Source organism: Colletotrichum abscissum, assembly GCF_030869225.1.
Source record: "Colletotrichum abscissum strain IMI 504890 chromosome Unknown Scaffold_5.1, whole genome shotgun sequence".
Lineage (NCBI taxonomy): Eukaryota > Fungi > Ascomycota > Sordariomycetes > Glomerellales > Glomerellaceae > Colletotrichum > Colletotrichum abscissum.
This window is the reverse complement of record NW_026850431.1, coordinates 1,233,617-1,258,203: the sequence shown is the minus strand read 5'-3', so window position 1 is coordinate 1,258,203 and position 24,587 is coordinate 1,233,617. Positions and strand designations below refer to the sequence as shown.

General features: G+C 55.3%; 7 protein-coding genes across 7 annotated transcripts; 4 read left to right on the top strand and 3 right to left on the bottom strand.

Moving 5' to 3' along the window:
• Window positions 1–8: 8 nt before the first annotated feature.
• On the bottom strand, window positions 9–1,516 carry CABS01_02916 (uncharacterized protein; the record flags this gene model as incomplete). The annotated part of the gene is made up of 2 exons (XM_060536294.1): window positions 9–799; window positions 871–1,516. The coding sequence occupies 2 exons, from the start codon at window positions 1,514–1,516 to the stop codon at window positions 9–11; spliced, it is 1,437 nt and encodes a 478-aa protein (XP_060394206.1).
• Window positions 1,517–2,049: 533 nt separating this feature from the next.
• Window positions 2,050–2,643, top strand: CABS01_02915 (ribosome biogenesis regulatory protein; the record flags this gene model as incomplete). The annotated part of the gene is made up of 1 exon (XM_060536293.1): window positions 2,050–2,643. The coding sequence occupies one exon, from the start codon at window positions 2,050–2,052 to the stop codon at window positions 2,641–2,643; it is 594 nt and encodes a 197-aa protein (XP_060394205.1).
• A 719-nt stretch (window positions 2,644–3,362) lies between these two features.
• On the bottom strand, window positions 3,363–5,922 carry CABS01_02914 (RhoGAP domain-containing protein; the record flags this gene model as incomplete). Its single annotated transcript, XM_060536292.1, has 4 exons — window positions 3,363–3,547; window positions 3,643–4,338; window positions 4,397–5,176; window positions 5,313–5,922. The coding sequence occupies 4 exons, from the start codon at window positions 5,920–5,922 to the stop codon at window positions 3,363–3,365; spliced, it is 2,271 nt and encodes a 756-aa protein (XP_060394204.1).
• Window positions 5,923–10,768: 4,846 nt separating this feature from the next.
• On the top strand, window positions 10,769–11,613 carry CABS01_02913 (uncharacterized protein; the record flags this gene model as incomplete). The annotated part of the gene is made up of 3 exons (XM_060536291.1): window positions 10,769–11,004; window positions 11,209–11,497; window positions 11,566–11,613. The coding sequence occupies 3 exons, from the start codon at window positions 10,769–10,771 to the stop codon at window positions 11,611–11,613; spliced, it is 573 nt and encodes a 190-aa protein (XP_060394203.1).
• Window positions 11,614–12,097: 484 nt separating this feature from the next.
• CABS01_02912 (prenyltransferase and squalene oxidase) lies at window positions 12,098–13,170 on the top strand (the record flags this gene model as incomplete). The annotated part of the gene is made up of 2 exons (XM_060536290.1): window positions 12,098–12,470; window positions 12,542–13,170. 2 exons carry the CDS (start codon window positions 12,098–12,100, stop codon window positions 13,168–13,170), a joined length of 1,002 nt encoding a protein of 333 aa, XP_060394202.1.
• Window positions 13,171–16,366: 3,196 nt separating this feature from the next.
• Window positions 16,367–18,765, top strand: CABS01_02911 (uncharacterized protein; the record flags this gene model as incomplete). The annotated part of the gene is made up of 6 exons (XM_060536289.1): window positions 16,367–16,405; window positions 16,801–17,250; window positions 17,299–17,712; window positions 17,778–18,162; window positions 18,217–18,253; window positions 18,315–18,765. 6 exons carry the CDS (start codon window positions 16,367–16,369, stop codon window positions 18,763–18,765), a joined length of 1,776 nt encoding a protein of 591 aa, XP_060394201.1.
• Window positions 18,766–19,408: 643 nt separating this feature from the next.
• On the bottom strand, window positions 19,409–24,414 carry CABS01_02910 (MutS domain V; the record flags this gene model as incomplete). Its single annotated transcript, XM_060536288.1, has 6 exons — window positions 19,409–23,009; window positions 23,120–23,148; window positions 23,385–23,518; window positions 23,578–23,845; window positions 23,909–24,307; window positions 24,358–24,414. The coding sequence occupies 6 exons, from the start codon at window positions 24,412–24,414 to the stop codon at window positions 19,409–19,411; spliced, it is 4,488 nt and encodes a 1,495-aa protein (XP_060394200.1).
• Between the last annotated feature and the right edge of the window lie 173 nt (window positions 24,415–24,587).

The following is a 24,587-nucleotide window of genomic DNA, read 5'->3' as shown; positions in this document are numbered from 1 at the left end:
TCCCTGATTTAGTACTGCAACACGCGCGTGTTGAGCAAGCTCGCCCGCTCCAACTCGCCGAGGACACCGCCGCCAGCAAGAGTCCACTTCTCCGCGACGGACGACTCGTCGATGCGCGAGCGCATGAGACCGCTGGCAGCCCAGTACTCCATGACGGCGCGGGCCTCCTGGCGGCTGATGCCGCTGACGTCGAGGGTCTCGACGCCGCGGACGGCCTCGTAGACGCGGTCGTCGTAGCCCTTGAGGTACGGGTCGGGCGTGGGGACGAACTGGTCCGCGGCGGCGGCGGCGGACTGCGCGAGTGCGAGTTCCATGGACGGGGAGCGGGGCGCGTTGCTGCGCGAGGTGGCAGCGATGACGGCGCCGCCGTTGGCGAGCGGGGTCTTGCCCGCGAGGGCGTCGGCGAAGAGGCGGACGAGGGTGAGGTCGTGGGCGTGGACGAGGTTGTAGGCCGGGTCGCGGTAGGCCGAGATCTTCATGATGTGGGAGAGGCCGTCGAGGGCGAGGAGGACGGGGGGGCCCGCGGGGTTGGTGGTGAGCTCGTGCCAGAGGGCCTGGAAGGCGGGCCAGGCGAACTCGGGTTCCTTTGCGGCGGTGGCGATGTCGAGGAGGGTGCCGTCCTTGGGGACGTGGAGGAGCTCGGGGTACTCCTTTGAGATCTTGTACTGCTCCAGGACGGGGCCGCTGGTCTTGACGATGGTCTGGAGGAGGTTGAAGGTGTAGATGGGCTGGTAGAACTGGAGGGGCTTGGTGTTGGGCACGGGGCTGTAGTCCGCGTTGGAGTTGGTGAGGTCTTGGCCTGGTTTACTTGGTCAGTGATGGACGCTTCGCAAAACATGCCCTCAAGTTGTGAGAGAAGAAGATAAGTACCTTCGGGGATGTTAATGACCACCCAGTTGTTCATCAGCGAGTGAGCCATGGCCTGCAGCAACAGCATGCTCTTTCCTGCAATCTTGCCGCCCGTCAATGCCAATCTCAATGTCTGCTTCTCCTTGACGGCAGCATCTAGCCGGTTCGCGAGCTTGACAGTCTCCTCCCTGACCAGCATATGCGGCCTCCGGAACAGGCCCCAGTTCTGCGTCGTCTTGAACGCCTCGAGCGTCCGGAGCTGATCGACCAGCTTATCCGGCAGCCCGACGACGGACCCCTTGCTCTCCGCCGCGGCCAGCGTCTTGTTGGTGATCTCCTTGAGACCCTCGACGGCCAGGGCGTTGTTGTTGCTCAGCGTGATGCGCTTGCGGAACGCCTTTCTCTCGCCGGGGGCCGGCTTCTTGACCCTGACGTTGTCCCTCTTCTTCTTGGAGTTCTGGTTGATCTTGCCGCGACGGATGTGCTTTCCAATCATCTTGAGAGTGCGCGGAGCGGCGTCGGCAGACGATGTCGAGAAGGGGGCCGCGGAGGCGCCGGCATATGCGGTGATGACGGGGACGATGCGCTGCGAGAGGATTCGGGGGGCTGTTGCGGCGGCGGTCGTGGGCCTGGTGAGGCACCGCGCGCAGTTCGCTGCGGAAGCCATTGTGTGCAATTGCTGGGGGAAGAAAAGGACGCCGGTTTCCTGAGTCGATTATCGGTAGGGTGGGTATCCGCTCTGGTTTGTTATGATGCCATTCGAATGAATGCCGGCCAGCGTTTCGTTTTTCCGTCCGACGCAACTTCGCCCTTGCAGTTTTGCTGGTTCGTCGTGCGATTGGGAAGCTCTCCCCAAAAAGTTCGATGGTAAATTCTCGGGACGTTAAAGCCACACCCCCTGGCAGCACCCAGCGAACTGGGGAACAAGGTGCACCGGCCAATTTACGGCGTTGATTGGCTGCGTCGATAGCCGGCGTGGCGGTGTCAGTTGTTCCGATTCTTATCGCTATCGCCCGTCGAAATTTCCTAAACCCAGCCAGCCAAAGGAAAAAAAGTTCTAGAGTATCCCACCTTCCAGTACGCTGCGCAACCGCCGGATAAGACAACTACCACATTCAACCCCTTCGACAGGGAAACCCAAGTGCAAACCCACAGAAAAGACATTTCACCGATCCGAGGAGGAAACACGATACACACAAAATGGCGCTCCCCATCTCGCGCCCCAAGCTGCCCGTCGCAGTCAACAAGCCGACGCCCTACAACTTCGACCTCGGCCTGCTCCTGGCCAACGACCCCAACCCCCTCGAGCTCGACAAGTCCGCCATCGAAGACTCCCTCGCCGCCACCGCCCGCGACGGTGCCCAGGCCCTCATCAACCAGCTCCTCACCACCTGCCCCCTCCAGAGCACCCCCGAGGGCGTCCTCCTCTCCCTCCCGGACCCCTCGACCCCTCTCCCGCGCGAGAAGCCCGTGCCGGTGGCCAAGGAGCCCACCAAATGGGAGCGCTTCGCCGCCAAGCGCGGAATCAAGCCCAAGACGCGCGAGCAGCGCCGCAACCTCGTCTTTGACGAGGACACCAAGGAGTGGCGCGCCAAGTGGGGTTACAAGGGCATGAACAAGAAGGGCGAGGACGACTGGCTCGTCGAGGTCGATCCCAAGGAGGAGGCGAAGCGCAAGGAGGGCACCACCTGGCAGGGCGACAAGCGGAGGGAAAGAATGGAGAGGATCAAGCGCAACGAGAGAAAAATGAGAAAGAACCAGCGCGAGGCCGGCGAGAAGCGGGAGAAGCGGTAAAGGAGACGAGCGAGAGGAAAGCGTGGGATGCGGAATATGTAATGCTTCGGGTTTCGGCACATGGTTACGGCGTTCATATGGTGGTAAAAAATCATGTCTCGGCATATTTTGTCTACAGGAAGAGGGCATCGGTATCTCAAAAAGCAAATGGAGGCGCTTTGTGGCCCAAGATTCGGCCCGCCACAACTCACGTTACTACAAGCCGTCAAGTCTTGCTGTGAACTCGCCCTCCGATTTCGTTTTGCAAAATGGGGGAGCATATGACGTGGCTGTCGCCGCGCGCATCCCCTTTGTCCTACATACAAGAGTCCTATATTGTACAGAGATTCCACCGACCCCTGCAGTCATGTTGTTCGTGGCCCTATGAATCGTCACCCGTCCCCCATCCAGCATCTCGTGAATGCTCCTCGCTCACCCAATTCCTACGATGCTACTAAAGACCAAACCACGCTATATCCGCGGCACCTCACCAAAGGAAAACAAGGAAGGAAAAAATTAGGTACCCAAACCTAGAGCTACTACTAGTGATTGCCACACTTGATCTAGCTCTGGTTGCTCAAGAACCTGCATGTCGATGAAAGCTCGGCCAACGCAGTTTCCTGAAAACGGTAAAATCGACGGCTTTTGTGATACGGTTCGATGCCCTGGGGGTATACCAAATAGCATAATGCTGTGTCGCAAATGAAGAGATACCCGGTCTGTTGTTCAAAGTCATCCGTTCATGCCATGACTTTTGGTGACATCCGATATAGGCTTGGCACAGGACCGGGGCAGGGAGAGTTGCTCGGAGGAGGAAGAACGGAAGTCGTCAGTGGCGTGATGTCGTCAGTGATGTTGTTGTTGGTGATGCTAAAGTGTTCCCTGTACACACGAGTTCCGCCTGGGTATTCGAGGAAGAAAGAAACTAAAGGATACTCAAAATGGTGTTTTAGAAGCCGAGTGGTGAAAGGGGTTTGATGGGTGACAAGGGCCGCAAGTCATTCGAGCCCCGTGGCTCACGGCCGCTGTCAATCGTCAGCGTCGTACCCATCGTCGAGTTGGATGCGACGCTGCCGTTTGACTCAGAAAGTTGGATGGGCTTTTTTTTTAGCCGTCTGTCTTTCTCCTTGGTCTGCTGCTCAGTGACAACGCTGGACTGCTTACTGCTTTCCGAAAACGATGCCGCGCGATCGTCCAACGTCACAGGAGCGGGTTCTTCCTGCGCTACGGGGGCCGCAGGCTCCTCGCTCGTCTCACGAGACGGCTTGCGCGGTTCCGAGAGGCCTTTTGGGGGTGGCTGATCGAATAGTTGATATTCCTGCTCAATGAACTTTGCCTCGTTCTTGCAGCCCTTCCAGCAGTCGCGCCAGTCGCAGACCAAGAATCTGAAACAGAATGCGTCAATCTTCATGCATGGCTGGAAGCAAATGCAGAGATTCCTAAAGTCCATCTTATTCTTGTCGGAATGCGCCAGGAGCAAACTGAGGTGGCAGGTGATTGCGAAAAGAAGGTAGTAGTTGAATGGCGAGAGGTTCGACAGCTCTTCGACCAATAGTGGGGGCACGGTTTCGTAGCCGGCGCATTCTCTCGCAACTCGTTCCTGGGCCGCCTTAGGGAATAGCTCATCGGGAAGCTCTCTCAGCCAAGCCTTGAGCATGGAGCCTATGATGTTGATGTCGTAGAGGTCCGGCTGTTCGAAGAGGTTTACATCGTACTCTAGAAAGAGATGGTTAGCTTGGCGCCAGCTTTGCGTACGCACGTGTGATGAACAAACCTTCGTCAAACTTCCTCTGCCATTTCTTGATCTGCGGCCCGCTGCCAGGCACACGGTACAAGCCTTCCACATCACAGCCCTTATAGTTCAAGTAGTCGATCGCGCGCCACGGGAAAGCGGGCATCCAAAACTCCGTCTTGTCTCTTGAATCCTCCAAGCGCTTCGAGATGCGTGTGCGACGCGTCTGCTCGACCAGAGGCAGATTGATTGTCTTGAGCGTGTAGTGCTCATCGTCGATGACAGGCTCCCTCTCCGTCGTGCTTCCACTACGGCCACCCTTGCCGAATAACCGGTTGCTAATAATGTCTCTGCCACTCTTCAGTCCTCCGAAAAAGCCACCATTTTGTGAAGACGAGTTTTGCCGAGGGTGGTGGTCCTTTTCCCTATGATTGTCCTTGTGGCTCATTTCCCGGGGCGACGCGCGGTCTTCCGAGCGATTCCGCCCGGTAGAGTTCACCATTTCTCTGGCAGACCTTTCGGGTCCAGTGCTGGTATTGTTGAGCGAGTGGTTACGGCTCGTCGAGGTGTGCGACGGTTCGGGTTCGACAATCGATACGGGCACCGGGCTGGGTTGCTTGTCTCGAGAGCTTGAGCCGTCCTTGTCGCGAAGCGACTTGCTGCGGCTTAGAAGACCAAATGGCTTCGATTTGGACTTCTTGGACGAGGAGGGTTGGGCGGGAGAAGTATCGTAGTCGGCAGCAGAGGCTAAAGATACGTCGGAGCGGGACGGCAGGGTGGGTGCGGGCTTTTGGACGGAGTGCTCAGCATAGGACGGATCTGCTGGTGAAATGGCATACGGGTCAGCGACTGAAGAAATGGTCTCACGATAGGCGAAACGGGGGATGGATCAGGTAGTGGGCCCCAGCTGCACAGGCAGTGGACACTACGGTCTCAAGAAGGAAAGTTATCCTCGTACCTAAAGGTTGGGTGGGTTGGTTGCTCATGGGAGGAGCATTGTCGGGGCCCCTCGACATACTTTCGCCTCTCGAGTCAGGGTACTGGATCGGGCTCTGTTGGTGTTGCTGGTGCTGGCGCTGAGGGTGTGAGGGCGACTGCGCGGGGGAGACGAGAGAATGGGACGATTTGTTGGCAGACTTTGTGAAATTGAAGAAAAAGCCGGCGGCTTTGGAGGGTCTTCGGGATGGCTCGTCGGGGCGGTGCTGTTGTTGACGAGGGCTGATGGGGTTGTGCTGATGATGCTGGCGAGGGGGCGTGTCTTCGGAGGCGCGGTGGAGGGCGGAGGAGATGGCTTGATACTGTTCGAGGTCTTGGTCGTCGTCCTGGTCTTGAAAGTTTCGATGCTCGTCGGTCAACTGAAGAGACTGCTTGCCACTTGCGCTGGGCCTTTTCGGAGTGAACCTAAAGGGAGAGCGCGGAGATCTGGGAGAGGATTGCGATTTAGAGCCAGCGCTTGGAGGAACGGCAGAGGCGAGGGTTTCAGCAGAGCGCGGCACGTCTTCAGGCTGGTCGGAGGAGGCTTGAGATTCAGACAGCGTCAGCGGCTGTGGTGCATGCTTCCGGCCCATGGTAGGAAATTAATAATGTGCCTCTCTCTTTTTTTTATTCCCCGGGTAGCTGAATGAAATAGGAGATTTTGGGGGCCCGGTCAAGGATGATACCCAGAGGGCGCGGCGACACAGACAAGGCGTTGGTGGGCGGGCGGCGATGGGTGGTGGCAGCAGAGAGGCAGCGCAGGAGCTCCTCAATCAGGTCAGGGCCACCCAGCTTGGGGATCCGTACGGTACGAATCCAGCGGCCCGGGGTAAGTAAGGTGAGGTGGATGAGGTGAGGCAGACTCCAGAGAGAGCACCAGGCCTGCATGGGCTACCTCAGGGCTCAAGCTGCACGAAGTATTCGTAGTGGTAATAGTGGTATCGGTAGAGAGACTGTGTGTATGTACTGGTGCGGCGAGTAGAGAGAGTAGTGCGACGTGCGACGGGGAGACAGGCACACACAGGGCACAGGACAGGATCAGAATCAGGATCGGGATGAGATGGGATAGGTTGAGATGGGACGGGCAAGGAGGCCCAGAAACGGTCCCTATCCTGATTCGTTCTCTGCCGCAGGAGGGCCGACTGTTTCGGTGCGCGCACTGGGACCAGACGGATCACGCATCTGTCGGGGATATCAGGAGGTGGAAGGGGTAAAGTGCCAGATGGGGGAGACAGGCTAAGGAATGGAAATCTGTGGTAGGTGGGCGATTGAGGAAATAGAGATAGATCACCTAACCTAACATAACCTAAGGCGCGGGCGGGTGATGAAAGTGTGCAATGTAGTATAGAGAGGAAGAGGGAGATGAAGGATGAGAGTGTGAGTGAGTGACTATGTGTGAGTGAATGAAAGATGGAGTTGAGATGGTACCTGAGAGAGATGGTGTGTGAGAGTGAAAGTAGGTAGGGAAGAAGGGGGGGGGGGGGGTAAGGTACCAGGTAGGTTGGTAACCAAACAGTCCCTGTGAGGTAAGGTAAGGTGAGGTCAGGTACAAAGCAAGGCTCCTTGAGATAAGTACAGTATGGCTAGCTATTAGGTGAAAGCAGCCCGCCCGTGTTGGAGAGGTCGGGGCGTGTGAAAGGAGGCTGATGCAACTAGGTATGGGATGGGCATTGCAAGCTTGGGGACGATTGAACCAAGGATGCGGGTTTGTCTTGACTTGTTCTGGGTTGTTCCCTATTGTGTTCCCGTATAAGAACAGCCAGGTGGCTGAAAAAGGTTGGATGTGAAGGAAGTTTCAATCATTATTGAACATGAATAACGGGCAGAATGACTGGGAGAGGAAAGAAAGAAAGAAAGGAACATAGATGTTGGTACCTTAGGCCAAGGATTGATTGATGGGTACAAAGTTGCAAACTAACAGTTCCCCTACAGACCTGGAGTGCCCGAGGTACCTTACCTACCTTACCAAAGGGAGAGGGTGGTAGCCAGCCCAGCGTGAGGCCTGTCTATGTCCGTGCCTGTACCTGGAACCGGGAGCCAAGCACAGGATCTGTAAGGTACAGCTACATGGGGGGAAGACCCTACCAACCTCAGAAGGAAGGCGCGGCGCTTGCTTTCGTCGAGCTCCTGCCTGCAAAAAATAGAGGAGAGACTGTGGAGTCACAAGCCGTTACCTCAGACAGTGGTGAGAGACGTCCGAAAAGAGGCGTATTTACATACGCAGTACCTAAGAGGGGGGGGACTCGGGAAATCTGTCACTGGCAGGAAGGAGCCATGGCCCGGTGTGGATCCGACCCTGAACGAGACCTGGCGGAGGAAGGCAAGAGGGCCGGGGTGGTGGTAACTGCCCGGTGACAGGCATCGCCTTCCATTCGAGTCTTGATGCCCGGCGGGGAACTTGGAGGAAAGAATGGGGGACACAACGCGGCACGAGAGGGAGAGAGGGCACTCCGGCCGTAGTTGCCAATTGGTCTGGTGGTGTCAATCCCGACAAGCACCAGGTGAGAACGTTGGGCAGGTCGCTGTGGGGGCCTCGGGCTGTGCTGATTCCTGAATGTCCTGGACTTCTGAGATTCCCTCTCGCAATGGCCTGACACCGCATCACACTTCATTTGCGGCTTAGGTACCTTGCTCCAACTAAACACTAACATCATTTGCTGCGCTAGCCACCACCTCGTGTTGGACCTATGCTACCTTTCCTTGCCATATTCAACACGACGTATTGGAATACCCTCATCTTGTTGCTCAACTCTCTTTAATTACCATGTCGCCCATGTCGGCTTCTACGGATACGGCGTGCGTGTCTACCCTGGCGCATTGGTGCCGTCCGTTGCCGGTTAGGCCTCAATGCGGCTCTGGCCATTGAAACCGATACATTCTTCAATCTGCCTCCTTGCTCCATCCATTATCCCTCAGCACTGCAATTACCTCAAGCGGTCTTCTGCCACCAAAGACGTCCGAAGAACCGTGGCTGCTTGCGGCCTAGTTGCATCAACAGCCTTAGTCGACCAACAACGAACATGGCCAACGGCTTGCCGCTTGCCAGTCTCATCCGCCAGTCGCCGCGCACAGATCGTGGTCCGGTCCTCCTGTAGTGTCGATTTGGGCAGCGCACGTCTGTTTGACATTGACATTGCTCAAGCTATTGGGAAGCCATACCTGCCAAGCACCATTCTGGACGAGCCGTCTTGGATCGCAGAGTCAACCATGCCAGCCTCACCATCAGGTCGCCTTTACAAGTGCCTTCTTTGTGGACTCGCGACAACCAACAAGTCGTTCGTTAATAGCGACCACCAGCTTGGGCGCATTGTTTGTACTAAAAAGGGAATACATATCCCAACCCTATCGGTGATCTCTTCGTCCGTGTCACGATTCGTATTCGCAAGCGGTATACTCAGACTCAGCACCCAACACGATCCCGGCCAATGAAGTAAACTTGCTCCGATGGCGATGACGGAGTCTGTTCTCTGCCTTTTGCAGATGATTTAAAAACACCAAGCTGAAAGGGATCTCGCTGGGAGTCGGCTCCTCAGGTGTCCCATGCCAAGGCATTGAATGAATACCCTATCCAACTCGACTCTTGGAGGACATTGCCCACTGGACTGCCAGGAGGCCAGACTCTTGAAACGCAGTCAATTCTAGGATTGCCACGTTTTGCATCGCCTGGAATGTGAGCAACGCCAGGGGTGCTTCCTGCTTGCGGCCGTCCATGTAAGCTTTAAGCGTTGCATTACCTCATGACACAACTTGCGGTCACCCCTTAGAACCGGTCATCTTTCTAGTCGTCTATCTCGGGATACGTTAATTGGCAATACCAAGACGGTCAGTGCCTCCGCAGCAGTACGGCCGTCTGTGGTCCCGCCGCTCGGGCATCAAGCTGTGCGCCGTTATATGTCGTGATGACGGCACCTCCGAAGTCCGATAGGCGCTCCGCAACTTCAGGTGACTGACCACGAGCGGGTTACCTCAAATGTGAGGGAGGGGATGAAGCCTGAAGCAAACCCGTAATATGGAGCACCACGTGGTCAGAACACCGCGACAGTATGTACACTTGCAAGACGAGGCTAGGCGGTGCCGACAGAGAACGGAGCAACAGACTGATCTGGCATGATGTGACAAGTCGCGACGCAGCCAGCACGCTACCGACGCACTCTGTGCGTTTCTTCTGCACGTTCAGACCCTTCCAGAGTGTTTGGAAGCCCGAGTCGAAGATCCCCTTACTCCGTCCAACGGTGAGCTCGGCTCGATTCGCTCAACTTGCCTCCCTGGCCAGACAAGAAGACAAGAAGACAAGAAGCTTGCCGGCCGCCCACTGATTTGACGGCAAGGAGTCGCGCTACTGCGTGTCCATCTGCAAAGCACAGGCAACACGAAGCCATCTAGCATATCATCGCCTCCCAAGTCGTAAGCCTCGGACTGGTTGGCAACCAACCAATGCACGTATTCTGGCTTTCGTTTCGAACCGAGCACGTCAAGTGTTGCCGCAACGTGCCGGCTTAAGCCTTATCTCAAAAGATTGTGCCGAAAACGTGCACTCTCTTTGGTCAGAGGGCTTATTTTGAGCAAAGTTATCCAGAGGGACGAGACGACGGGTCATGGCGCAGAAGAAGTAGAAACTCTGCCGAACTCTACGCTAGAGCTGTCGTCATTCTCACTGATACCAAGTCCCGCATTGCCAATGAAGGTGGTTAGAGATCGACGGAACGGAAGCGTGTACAAGGTATCAAGTATCTATCTCAGCCAATACTAGGAAGTCACTGTTTGCTGTATGGCTTCTCGTGGAGAAGTGGCCTCGGCATCAACAACGGAGGACGGTTGAGATTACTTACGTTCGATAGGAGATCTTCGCAGATTCACTTTCCCGAGGCGTTTTTTGCTCTAGTTGGGAACTTCCGCAGCACTATAATCAACTCCAAGCCCACGGCGTGTCGTCAGCGGTCAAGTGCCTCGCGGGCGGATAGCGGGTTCGGTTGCCAAATATCAACGATGAGTTACCCACTTGCCGCGGCGATCTCTCTCGGTTATGAGTTGCCAGACTCAAGCCTAGTCGAGGATACAGCTAGCTTGTGCCGTATCGCAAAGCAGCTTTACAGCCATAACTTCCGTACACCAGCTCTAGCAACATGAGCGACAGGACATGAACGAAGTCTCCCAGAGCCTTACCATGGAAAGGGAATAGCACTCTGTGTTCAGGGCCTACGAAGTACTTGGTCTCTGACAGGCGTCATGGTTCGCACAGGCCTGAATGCCAACGTACACCACCGTTGTCCGAAAGGAGCTTAGTTCAGGCACACAATCGATCACTCTGAAACTCGGTAGTGTTTCTTCGACAAACGCTGGGAAAAGCCCCGCAGGTGTGGGCACGATGTGTAAATGTCAACAACGCCCCGAACGGTGTCCGGACGGGAAAGACCCAGAAAAGAGGGTTGGTACGCGCACATGGCAGCGTGGCAGCGTGGCTTCGCCTCCGTTGCTCCTGGCCTGGCACAAGCCTGGATGATGGCTCCAGCTGTCAATATGGAAGTGGCACGTATTGTCGTACGGATACTGTGTTATGCCCGCGAGGACCCGCCTTTAGAGTCTGGGTGCGCAGATTCAGGCCCAATAACGCTGCGTTCTTCCTCGGGAGAACTGGCTCTAGCCCAAGCCATCTCAAAAGGGAGGGTGCCCGATATGTCATAGTTCGCCCGGCGGGGTGTGAGGTTATTCGCAGGATCAAGCCTGCACCATCTCCTTCCAACTGCCCAGTCCTAGCCACCTTCTTCTACTGTGTACGGTGCCGTCAAGGGCGGCTCTGGTGACCCCGTCTGTACTTGCGATCTTTTGATGATGGGTCTTGCGTAATCCTCATCCATCCAAGATGAGATCGGGAAAAGAAGGGCGTTTCTAAGCCTTCCTTGTCGTCGATCCCAGAGCCTAAAGTACTTCTCCGCCATCTCGTTACCTCTCCAGGACAAGTACGTCTTTCAACACTTATTGGACGGCAAGTTTCTGCAAGACCGGGTTCCAGCCACCATCAATAGCCGTGCCAAGCATCATCCTCCTCAGTTTGGCGGAGGTGGTTATTTGTTACACACCACGCCTACTAGAAGAGCTGCCACGAATGGATTCGGGAAGATGATAGGATCACGAAAAATAATCCGATCTTGCTGCGGTGCTTTGGGGATTGTAAGTTTGCATGGCGGAGATGTAGTATGATGCCAAGAATCCAGCCTAATCCTGTTTAACGATCCCAGGTTAAAGATGAGCTTGGTTCTCAGGTCCGTCTCTCGTTCAACTGTTGAGTTCCTTAAACCCAACTCCCGGTTGACCCCAGTTGGCAATTCAGCTGGCTGCCTTTCAAGTACAGTAACTAAGGTAGATAAAGTCATGGTGCATCACCGCATAGAGTGAGCGAGACTATCACCAAGTAAGGTAAGGTAAGAGACGGCCAGAAGTTGTCGGATACTTGAGACGTCACGGACGTCACCTTCGGATCCGTTAAGCATGGGGTGGGTTACACACCTCGGTGAGGGCGGCGAGGTCACCCCACACTAGATGGACTTCATGGTCCGGCAGTCGGCAGAACCCTGCGTACCGGCCCTGCACCACCATTACCTAAGCGAACAACCTCACTTCGTCCATCCTCTCACGCCTGCCTAGGTATTATTGAGAAAGTTTGGTTCGGTTTTAATTCTCCATAAATCTTTTCTGATCTTACCTCAGATACGACCGCCCGGATCAAGTCACACGAAAGGGGGAAAATCAAAAGAGAAAAAGGGTGGCGTCATGGCGGCCCAGTTCGAGAACCTGCCAGACGAGCTCAAGCTGGCGACGGCGGCGCACGTCAAATACGTCCAGAGCCTTGATACCCGCAAAGACGAGTACGACTACTGGCTGACGGAGCACCTGCGCCTCAACGGCCTCTACTGGGGCCTGGTAGCGCTGCACCTCCTCGGCCACCCGGAGGCTCTCCCGCGGGACGAGACGATTGATTTCGTGCTCTCGTGTCAGCATGGGAGCGGGGGTTTCGGGGCCGCGCCGGGCCACGACGCGCATATGTTGTACACTGTTAGTGCCGTTCAGATTCTGGTCATGATTGATGCGCTGGATGAGTTGGAGGCGAGGGGTAAGGGTCAAGGGAAGGCGCAGGTTGGCAAGTGTAAGTCCATTAAAGCACTCTCACTACGTCACAGGTTTTGGGGGCAGTGGGCTAACACTCGCCATCTCCAGTCATTGCGGACCTCCAGAACCGTGAAAGCGGTACCTTTGCGGGAGACGAATGGGGCGAGGAGGACACGCGCTTCTTGTACGGCGCCTTCAACGCCCTCTCCCTCTTGGGCCTGCTCTCCCTCGTGGACGTCGACAAGGCCGTCGCGCACATTGTCGCCTGCACGAATTTTGACGGCGGGTACGGCGTCAGCCCGGGCGACGAGTCTCACTCGGGCCAGATCTTCACGTGCGTTGCGGCGCTCGCCATCGCGGGGCGTCTGGACCTCGTGGAGGCGGATAAGCTGGGCCGGTGGCTCAGCGAGCGGCAGGTTGCGGGGGGCGGGTTGAACGGCAGGCCGGAGAAGGACGAGGACGTGTGTTACAGCTGGTGGGTGTTGAGCAGTCTGGAGATTATCGGGCGGACGCACTGGATTGATCGGGGCAAGCTTGTTGCGTTCATACTGAAGTGTCAGGATCAGGAGTTGGGCGGGATTTCGGATCGGCCGGGGAATACGGTTGATGTGTGGCATACGTGCTTTGGGATGACGGGGTTGAGTTTGTTGGGGTATCCGGGGACGGTGGTGGTTGATCCGGTGTATTGTATGCCGAAGCCGACGATTGATCGGGTGCTTGGGAGGAAGTCGTCGTGAACTGTCGAGACGGAATATAGGAAGGGTTAGCGGGTGGATGATGGCTTAAGTTCAGACGCCTGGTTCTCGATATATGTGTTCACATAAGTAGACTTGTGGCCTGCCTTAGTAGTAGAGGTATGAGAATGCGGGTCGAGAAGGGAGCAATAGTGTCGGCTTGTCCACAGTCTACGTAGCCTCATTTACGACCTGCTGGGAGATAGCCCCTGGGATACTTGAAAGCTTAAGATACCCATGAGAGCAAGTTAATGATACGTAAAACAATCCATCATCAGCCTCATAATACAACACAAGTCAGTCCAGTCACCGTTGCGCCAACTTGTTCTTAAAGTTGGAAGGTAAATCAATCTACAAGTTCCCGTTCCTCTCCATTCACACTCCCTACTGCTCTACTTCAGTCTAAGGCTTAGTCAAATATCTGTTGCAAGTGTCATATCATCCTCGTCAAATGTACTTTAGGCATATGTAGTTGCTTCTGACCTCATGGCCATTGAAAACATAGCCTCATCTCGTCCAGAAGTACCACCTGCACTAAGGTACCTCAAGGTTGAACTGATACGCCTGGAGCGCTTCACTAGCTCGCCCGCTGAACCCTCATCTCGAAGCCTTGTAAGGTACCAAGACTTCTCACACCGCCCGACCCTCATCCCATATCCTATTTCGGCATCAAACCACCCAGTCACGTGCACTGCCGTCGGTGTAGGCTTAGCTTCGTGGTGATGCCCTCCACTCCGGAAGACCACCCACCCGCTCACCGAGCGGCCCCACCACACGCGTCTGTCGGCCTTTCTCTCGTCTCTCATACTTCGCCCTCCGCCTCCATCACAACAAACCCATCTTCCTCCTCCACGCCGTCGGAAGTCTCGATATCTTCGAACTCTTGGAGATTTCACCAACAACCACACCATTCTCTTGGACTTTGATCGTCTCATTCGGTCGCCTGTCCAGGTATTCCTTCCTCTCTGCTTTCGATTACAACACTGTCCCGACACTTCCACTTCTTTCGAAATACACCCTTTGTACGACACCGTCGCATCTGTATTTTCTTCCCGTCCCAGATTCGTCTGTACGACCATCATCAGATCGTCTTCGCCCTTTGCGAAATCCCAGTTCCAAGCACTGCTTCTGGACCAGCATCCTCATCCTCCTCCCGCTACCCATCGGGGGAATTTCAGCAATTCGCAGATACGCATTGACAAACAGCACTTGAAATACCAGATTCTACTTCCACACCCGTTTCTCAGGAAGTTCAGGGACTAGGTACGTGGTGTTGTTTATTTTCATGTCAAAATCATCACCGAACACCTTCTTTGGCTTCATTTTTTGCGTTCCCGTCTTTGTTTTCCCTTCACGCAATACTTTCCAGATTGGTCCGTCTCTTCTGTCTCTTTCTGTTGCAAATCATTGTCCTTCGCCTTGATCTCACTGCTCTTGTTCTTCCTGGTGAACATCACCATCAAATGTTGTTCTCGTCACGGTCTACTTTTCATCGAGCGATCGCTTTCGTCGCAACGCTTTGATCGTCCCAACCGTTCATTCCTCAGATGCCCCGTCCGAGCAAGGTTCTCATCGCAAGTTTTCTGTTCTATGATTCGTCTTCAAATACCCTTTCCGTCTCAACACTTGGGCATCTGAAGATTCCTCACGATGTGGGTGATACTGTCTATTCTGAGTGGTTCGTTCAGACACGTTTGCAAGCGCAGGTGCTGGAAAACAATTCCCTGACTTTCTTTTCTTCATATCCTGTCAAGTTGAAGAGGCGAAAGCCACCTTGAAGTGTGCTCCAACTTTGGCTTCTTTTCTTCAACACAGAGACAGCGAGTGCTCGTCTCTGCTCCTGCTTCAGGAGCTATGCTTGGTTCAAGACACTCCTACCAGTCCTGTTCAACCCGGGATGGCGAGAGCTGGTCTTTGATCTTGCTAGTGTTGTTCAAGTTGAGACGGCGAGTGCTAGTCTTGTCCAAGGTCAGACGACGAGAGCCAGCCTCTGATCCCGTCAGTCTTGTTCAAGTTGAGACGGCAAGTGCCAGTCTTTGATCTCGCCACCTTGTTCAAATTTGGACGACGAGAGCTAGTCTCTGATCTCGCTTGATATGAGACGGTGAGAATTAGCTTCTGATCCCGCCAGTCTTGTCCGACTTGGGACGGCGAGAGCTAGGATCTGATTCTGCTGTTCTTCTTGGACTTCAGACGGCGGGAGCTACTCTCTGCTCTCGCCTATCCTGTCAACATATGATGGCGAGAGCTATTCTCTGCTCCCGCCAGTTCTGTTCATCCAGGAATGGCGAGAGCCAGTCTCTGCTCCCGCCCTCTTGGTCCTACAGCTGAGGAAGGGCAACAGCCCTGGGCTTCTTATACCCGCTCTATTCTCTGCTCTTCTCTTCTCCTTTCTCTTCTCTGGGCTCAAACTCTTTTTTCTTTCCTCTACAAACATATCGACAGTCTTGGTTCACTCTTACTTACTTTTCCATACAGAAGCAATCTAGTTCCTTGGATTGGTGATACAATCTATCAATCAGCGCAGAAATTCAGCAAGATACGCGACTACGGAGAGTCTTCTGGCTGTATTCAGGACACACGGTAAGCCATTGCCTGAAGAACCACGAGTTTTTGGAGAGAAGTCCTTACTAACGAAGCCAATCTCATAGAACCCAAATACACACGATAACCCGTCTGTTTCCCGTGGTCTTCGGAACCAACAGCTGATCTCTCAACTTAAGCTCAATCCGTGGTACTTTGGTAAGTCTTTCACCTTCATCCAGCGAGTGAGGCTTGTCCGTTGCGGCACGGTCGGGGTCACCAATCGCACGGCAATTTCAGGATCAAATTGCCGTCATTCTCCCGGGCCAATGGGCAGATGGTCGGCGACAACACGTTCATACCGGAGGCTTGAGGGTCCGCATTGCCGATGCCTTCCTCAAAGTGACATTGCCCCTTTACGTCAGGTGACAAGACCGGGACTTGCCTCTGCTCCTTCATCAGGGTTTCCAACTGTTGAGAAAGAGCCGGTGTCACAGCTTCCTTCATCCCCAAAATTTCTGCCACTGACGAATTCATTTTGCAGGAAAGAGTACCTGAACCTCAAGAACCACCTCTTGCCAGATTTCGATCTCATACCAGCGTACCTTCTCCGTTCATTTTGGGACGGCAGGCTTGTTGTTACTATGGATAACATCATTCTTCCCGTCTTTCCGAAATGGCTCCTAGACGTCAGGCGGCTCTTGCTGCTCAAGCCGTGAGTACATCCCTTTTCCTGTCTGGAGTCTATGCCCACCCTCTTGGATGGCACATCAGTCGTTGTCGATACATCCGTTCTTTCGTCGGATGTTCCCAATCATCGACATTCCTCCTCCCATCACAGCCACCCTTTGCTTCCACTGACACCTCCCATTTGCACTGAGCATTTCGACTTCACTCCTTGGCTTTCATTGCTGGGTGCTGCCCTTCCTCTGTCTGCTGATATTCGAAATATCCGTCGTTCTCTTCCTCCCCTCGTTTTGTGTTTTGGTTACTACGAGCAGACAAGCCTGTCTTCCATCCCACTCGCTCTGTTCAGACCATGGAAAGACGGCTAGTCAGTTACGACTGGCTCCATGAATTATCGAGGCTGCAAATGCTGACTCTGGACAGAACATGGCCGCCGTCGCAGCCCACGAGGCCGACGATGTCATGCCCGTCAAGATCCTCAAAGGATCCAGAAACAAGCAGCTCAAGCCTATCAAGATCGAGAAGTCGTCCACTGTCAAGGCCAGCGGCAAGGCCCCTAGCTCCAAGAATCCACCCGACGACCCCAAGCCCTCGGGCAGTCCTGGAATTCCCCTCGTCTGCCTTGTCTGCACGAGCACCCCGCGCTTCTCCGACCTCTCCCATCTTCTGACCCACCTCAGTTCCAAGGGCCATCTTCAGACTCAAAACGACGTGAGAATCCGCGCCACTCAGGATCTCGCCGCCGCGGACAAAGTTGCCACCTACGACAAGTGGTACAAGGACTATGGTATCGAGCGTATGCTTGCAGAGCGCCTCAAGGCCAAGGATGAAAAGGCGAGAGGTTTCTCGCGATCTGGACAGGGAACTTCTCTCGTAGGCATCCTGTCGAGCAAAGAACTTTTCATGTACTGACTGTGACAGACCCTCAAGAGAAAGAAGGCTCGTTCGACCCTTGTCAAGCGTGAGGCTGATGACTCCATGTTTACGCCTCCTCCCACCGGTCGACTTCTTGGCCAGCAGCAGGCCATCACATACTACGGTGACAACGATGATCTGGCCTCGGCCTCGACTCCTACCGATGATGCCATTGAGTGGGGTCCCGATGACTTGGAGTCTGCTCGACTCAAGGGAACCGTCTGGCCGGGCATGGGCATCTTTGATGCCGCCACCCCTGATCAGAAGAAGCAGCGGAACCAGCGCAAGGACGCCTCTGTGCTTCGCAAGATGGAGCTTTCGTCTCAGGCGATCACCACCTTGGAGATCGTGGCAAACCTGGACTTGGAGTTCGAGAGAACTCGTGATGTCTATGATGCCCCTTCCGTTGAGGGAAGCCCGGTTAGTCAAAGCATATGCTACGAGGCAGAGCAGTATCTTACTAATTATTTCAATCGCTCAAACAGGTCATCAAGAAGTCTAGACGTCGTCAGAGACGTAGCGGTGCCGCAGAGGAGGATGGCAATGCCTCGGGAGTTGTTGTCAAGGAGGAGCTCGCTGACGAAGCCGCTCACCGGGCATCTTCTGCTTTGGCTATGCAGCTCCAGAATGGTCTCTACAAGCAGGAAGAAGTTTCGGAGCTCGACAGCGAGTCCCTCTCGGAGAAGTTCGATGTCACGAGCGACATCGCTAGCACCGCCGATGGTGACAGCGATACTCTCGGCTACGCCGGAATGATCGAGCTTGATGAATCTCACAAGGAAATTGGAGGTCCCGACCGGGGTCCTAACGACCAGTTCTTCACCGTCACTGATCGCGTCTCCGACGTGTTCCAAGGTGGCAGCGCTGCCGGTAAGTCTCTGTACTATATTCGTCTTCCTGCCCACCCACTAACTCAGATTATAGGCACCAAAGCTTCGACTACGGTGAAGGATGAGCCTAGGTCCATCCCCGAAAACTCTCATCATGTTAGTAATGTTGTGTATTAACCCCTATGTGCGCAGATTCGACGTCCGCAATCGTATACCCCTCCGGTCGATGAACGCGAACTCGAATCTGAGCATGGCCTCTCCTACTCCGGCTGCGAAGCAGCTTTCACGTCGAACTTTCACAGGAAAGGAAAATAACAATGGTGTACAGGAACACAAGATGACCAGCATTGACTTCTATGGTGTCAACAACACTCACTTGAACCAGGCTGGAATGACCACTGCCATCAACATGGACCCCAACATCTTCACCGGATACTCGATGCCTGACATGTACCACCTCAACCCGGTCTGGGGTAACCCAATGTTGCGCGCCGGCCACCATGGATTCAACCCCATCAATGCCAATCACAATCATCAGCAGATGATGTTTTCTCAGCAGATGCCCATGATGAACACGTTCGGCAACGGCCACCATGACCACGCTCAGGGCTCGGGCGTGTACCAGAATGGACATGGGGCCTAGTTGCGCGACTCGACAACGTTCCCGTTGGTGACATGGGTTCATCACAAGCCACCACCGCGGGGAAGTTGGGTCTGCGGATCTGGGGTTTTAACAGACTCTTTATCTGGGTTTCGTTCTTCGGTTTCTTTCTTTTCAAGTAAGTCTGACGTTCTGGCGAAGGCGCAATTGGGCAGTGCTGATACCCCGCAGTTGTTCGAGTAGATACGCAATCTTCTCCTGCGTTCCTTTACATCACCGGACCACTTTTGAGCTCGGGGTGACGCGGGGTGAGCCTTCCTCTGGAAACGACTAACTCGCTTGCGGATCCTCGCTCAAATGGCGTCGGGGTGGAACACAGGGTAGTTAAGAGAGCGGGACTAGGACACATGCTGCTAGGCTTGCGCGATACTTTCAAGCAAGAAATCATGGGGAATGTGGTGGAACATCCATAAGCGGTGGCACTGCAAAGAGCCCCGCCAGGTTTCTAGGACTTTACCCATCGACTTTTTTTTTGTTTCGGGAGGCAAAGGAGGCTATAGATAACGCAGTTTTCGGTCTTTCGCAGTCATACCGCGTCAACTAGTCACACCAGACGCACTTTCGAGAAATAACACAAGGATTCATAGTACATATGTTTACTTTTGATTGTCCGTGATATATTTGCCTACAATTGCTCAATGTTTGAGATCAAATGATCAAGCTGGTCGGGGTTCGTCTCAAGGACTTCGGTGAGAAGACGAGCGGTGCCCCTTAACCTCCGGATTTTTACATCCTGTTCCATCTCGCGCGACCTCTGCGAGGCAACATCAATGACCTTGCGGGGTATGCGAGCCAAACGAGCCACGTTTAGTCCATACGATCTGTGCGCAACACCCTCTCCAACTTCATACAGGAACGTTATTTCTTCGTCAGCACCCGCCTCATCATCATCCGCATCGACGTCGCCTTCCTCCGCCCTAGCCCCGGCTCTGCGGGCGGCGGTGAAGCGCATGTGGACGTTCTTGACGAGGCCTTCGCCTATGCCCTCGGCTAGGCGGGCGAGATTCTGGTAGTGCGTGATGAAGAGGGTGAGACACCTGTTCTCGCGGACTACGTGATCGAGGACGGCGTGGGCGATGGCGGCGCCGTCGTGGGTGGAGGTGCCTCTACCCAACTCGTCGAGGATGACGAGGGAGCGCGGGGTGGCGGCGCGGAGGATGCGCGCCGTCTCCGAGACCTCGACCATGAAGGTCGATTCGCCGGCGGCGAGGTTGTCGCGGGCGCCCATGCGGACGTGGATTGCGTCGGTGAGGGTTAGTGATAGAGCGTCGGCGGGGACGAAGGAGCCTATCTGGGCTAGGAGGACGAGGAGGGCGACGGCGCGGACGAAGGAGGATTTGCCGCCCATGTTGGGGCCCGTGATAAGGTGGGCCAGCGGGGAGGGGGAGGCGAGGGTTGTGGTGAAGGGGATGTAGGGATCTGAGAGGGTGTGTTCTGCGATGGGGTGGCGGCCTTGGGCGATGGAGATTGTGGGTTTGTTCGTGGTGGAGGGGAGGAAGGTTGGTTTGCTGTAGCCCGGGAGGGCGGCGACGCGGGAGAGGGAGAGGAGGCAGTCGAGGGTTGCGAGGGAGGAGACGGCATCGCGGAGAGGTTGGTAGGCGTCTGCTATCGTGCGGAGGAGAGCGGAGAAGGCGGCGTCGCAGGCGGCGGCGAGGGCTTCACGGTGCTGGTCCCTCTCGGCGATGAGGCGGACGACAGCGGGGGTGTGGAAGCGGGAGAGCTTCTTTGTGCCCGAGATTTTGATCCACGAGGCCGGGACGGATTTGAGGTCCGTATTGGGCACCTCGATGAGGAACTCGATGCCCGAGACGGTGACGTAGTCGACGGGTTTCTTGCGTTTGAGGGAGGCGGCGGCGTCGCCGCGGTGCTCGTCGAGGGATTGTTCGACCGAGACGATGCCCATTTTGTGGTCTTCAATGTCTTCCGTCTGTTCTGATTCGCGGAAGAAGTTGTACTTGTCGTCTTTGCGGGCGGCCTCGGGGTTGATTTTGTCGAGGTGGGAGACGACGAGGTCGAGGATCTGGGGGAGGGACAGGACAGCGGATGCGATGAGGGGGGAGGTGAAGCCTGTTGCCTTGGCGGATTTGACGGTTGGGTATTGCATGGCGATGCGTTGGAGGGTCTGGAGGACGGATAGGAGTTCAGGGCGGGTGCATTTGCCGTAGTAGATACGGATGAGGCTGCGCTCGAGGTCGGTCTTTGTGCCGGCGAGGAGTGTTTGCAGACGGTCGACTTTTGTGGAGGACTGTTCGTCAACGAGTTCCTGGACGGCGGCCACGCGTTCCTCGAGGCGGGCGACGTCGAGCAGAGGCCGACCGACCCATTTGCGGAGGAGGCGCTGGCCGAAGCGGGTAGTGGTCTTGTCCAGAGCCCAGAAGAGGGAACCGCGCTCCGAGTGGTCGGTAGCGTTGCGGTAGACCTCGAGAGTCTCGAGTGTCGTTCCGTTCAGGAGCATATGCTGGCGCGCGGAGAAGCTGGTGAAGTTTTTGGTGAGGTCAAACACGTGCTCGAGGCCGTATTCCTTGAGGTGGCTGATCATGGCGGAGAGGCAGACGGTGACGGGCTCGGGGAGGTGAAGGATGCGCTCCAGGAGAGCCGAGGCATCGGCATCGGGGGTCTGCTGTAGCTTGTCGGCGTAGAACTGTGTGACGTGAGAGTAGGCCTCGGCGGCCATGGTCTTCGTTCGAGGGACACGCTCGACGCGGCTGCGATCACCAAATACGTTTGTGCTGCTCCCCGAGAGGTGCTGGATCAGCTTGTCTGACCCCTTTGTAAGGTCGCCGACGATGACGAATTCGCACGGCGAGATATGCAGCAGTCGGGTCTCGATTTCACTGCGCATAAAGCCGTCCTCGAATGTGTCGTAGATGATGTCGCCCGTGGTTGGCTGTACGGCTACTATACCGACATCGACCTTCTCGTCGGTGCCCTGCCCCTTGGTGGGAGTCTCGGTGATGCAGAGCAGATAACCACCCGAAGGAGCGCCACCATCACCACCCGTTTCAAGTTCGCCATTCTCGTCAATGTATGTGCCCTTTGTGTAGACGTTGGTCAGCTTCCGAACGAATGGGGCGTTGCGGTTGTCGCCGGCCTTCTTCAATGCGGCTGTCTCAATCTGGCGTACCACGCCGACCTTGTGACCAGCAGCAACGAGACGCTTGGCGTGAACCGGCAGACGATGTACCGGGATGCTCGCAGAGGCGAACTTTTCCAGGTGTGCTTCAGAGGGGTGCTCGTCGTAGCGGAATTTGCCAGGTATGCACACGATGCTGAGCTCCTTGGCGGCAATGCGGGCATCTTCACCAAAGAACCGGAACTTATAGCCCACCTCTACGATGAGGACTGTATCCAGATGTTTCCGCTTGATGTCGAGGAACTGGATCTCCATGGGAGTGAGCTTCTTGTTTGCTCTTGCACCGCCCTTCTTCGCCTTGGGCGGCGGCGGAGCTTCGTCCTCGTCTTCTTCTCCTTCGCCCTCCTCCTCATCAGCGGCTTCGTTGTCATCTTGCCTCCGGCGCCGCCATAGCATGCTGTCCGGATGGCCCAGCTTCTTGACGAACTTCTTGTGTAACTCCTCCTTGCGCTGCTTCATGGATGGGTCTTGATCCTCTTCATCCTCCTCCTCGTTCACGTCTGAAGCCTGGCTGTAGGCGAACCGTCCCGTCCTAGAGGAAGCTGCAGATGCCTTGGACTTGGGCTCAGACTCGGCGGGTGGCTTGGTTCCTGGAGTGAAGAAGGAGCTCTTGCCCTGATCCGCAGCATTGGTCTTGTCCCCCTTTTCACCCTTTGCTCTCTTGATGGTCTTGTCGGGTCCATTATTGCCCCTATCCGTGTCCTCCTCCAAGGGGCGCTTGCGCGAGGAATCCGGCGACTCGGGCGGGCTCGTTCGTGCTTCGGACTGCGACTTTTGGAAGGCGGCGGCTAGGCCATTGACCGTTTTTGGCTGGAAGAAGTTTGTGAGCGACTGCTGCTTCTTTTCGGGCGGTTTCGACTTGGGCGCCATATTGGACCAGAGTTGCTCGCGGGAGCTGGCGGCCTCTTTTGGGGTGTTGGGTGACGATGCGAAATGGTAGACGGGAGGCTCGAACGTCGTTGGTGATGTCAATTGGAGGCGACCACCCCCAGATTTCCTTCCACTTAGTCCGTCGCGTCTGGCGGGCGAGAGCGCGTTGAGAGGTTGCAGGGGTGGCACCACTTGAGTTTGGAGCTTACAGGGGTCAAAGCCACTACATTTCCAGGGATGGCGCCCCTATCACCATTTAAACTTTCTTTTTCTCAACGACGCGTTTTCGCTTCAACGGCTTTTATTGGCACGGATCGTGATCAATTTACTTACGGTAATATGAGAACTTCCTCGATAAGAGACTATGATAATGTATAGAAAGGTTATAATTTGGGGAGGGAAGTGTGATGACCTGAGTCATGTTGGTGCCCGTGTAAGTCCATTATGCCGAGTCCTTGTGTAATAACCACTCCAGACCAGCCTTTTGATCTCTCTGGTGTTTCTTGCTGAAGTCTGCTTGAGGAAACAGTGCCCAAAATCCATGAGGTAGACCAGGATAGACATCTAGTTTGGTTGGTATTCCCGCATCCTTCCAAACCTGCTCCATGATAAGCGTGCAGTCTCGCACGGGATCCAGCCCACAAGCCTGGAAGTACGTTCTAGGGATGCCAATCAGGTCCGGCGAGATGACAGGGTACGCCACCGGCCTTCTCGGGTCCGGCTTGTACATTGCTAGCACGATGTTACTCTGAGCCTCTAGAGTGCTGCTGTCGTCTTGTGATGATCCTTACCTCTGATAAACTCGATCGAGTCTGCGGTCACGACTGGGGCACTAGCATTCTGCTTCAGACTCAAGAAACGATCTCGGTACGTTTCGGGAACGGTGTCTTCGGTGACGGCTCCGGAGATGGACGAGAATATGCCCGTCAGCTCTGGCGTCTGTTTCTCGTCGATCCAAAGGCGGGTTACACCCAACGCCAAGTCAGCGCCTGCGCTCTCGCCACCGACGAGAATGCCTTTCGATAAATTAATTCCAAGGTTTTTCGCGTTATCGACGGTCTACCCCGTGTCAGCCTCATCCCTACATGGTAACAGGCAGGCCTTCTAGATGGGTAGATCTACCCATTTCACAGCATCGAAGCAATCCTGCACGGGGATAGGAAAGGGGTGCTCTGGAGCCAAACGATAATCCACGTTCACTGCAATGCCACCGAGTGTTGTAAAGAGCTGGCAGAGGGGACCCACGCCCTCCAGATCGCCAATGACGAACCCGCCACCGTGGAACGCTACAAGAACAGGACAGCCATCATTGGCGACGGCTCTGGGTTTGTGGATGCGAACGGCAATTGCTGTCCTATCTCTCACGGTGATGCGGACGTCTTCTTCGACGTAGGGCAGGGTGGACGGGTTGGGTTTGGCCGCGAGTTTGGCCTCGAGGACCTTGGCCATGATGCCTCGGATCTGTTTGAGGTCCGTATTCTTGTCCCATGCGCCGACCTTGATTGGGCTGGCCCGTTGAAGCTGCGAGAACGATCAACATTGTGATGTGATTAGCTCATGTTGTGGATCACCTCTGTGAACTCAGCGTTAGGCTCCGCGAGAGCTAGTATTTCCTCAATGGACAGCATGGTTGCGACTTCTAGTTGACTGTGCCCGGTGACTCTTCGACAGCGCGAGGCTATGGCGAATTTCTCTGAGGGGACAAGCACGTTTATGTTTATCCAGTTCAAACTTGAGAAATCTCAGTCAAGCCCAACAATTTACCAGCCTGCCGTACAAATGTCCCATTAGGTGGAAGTCA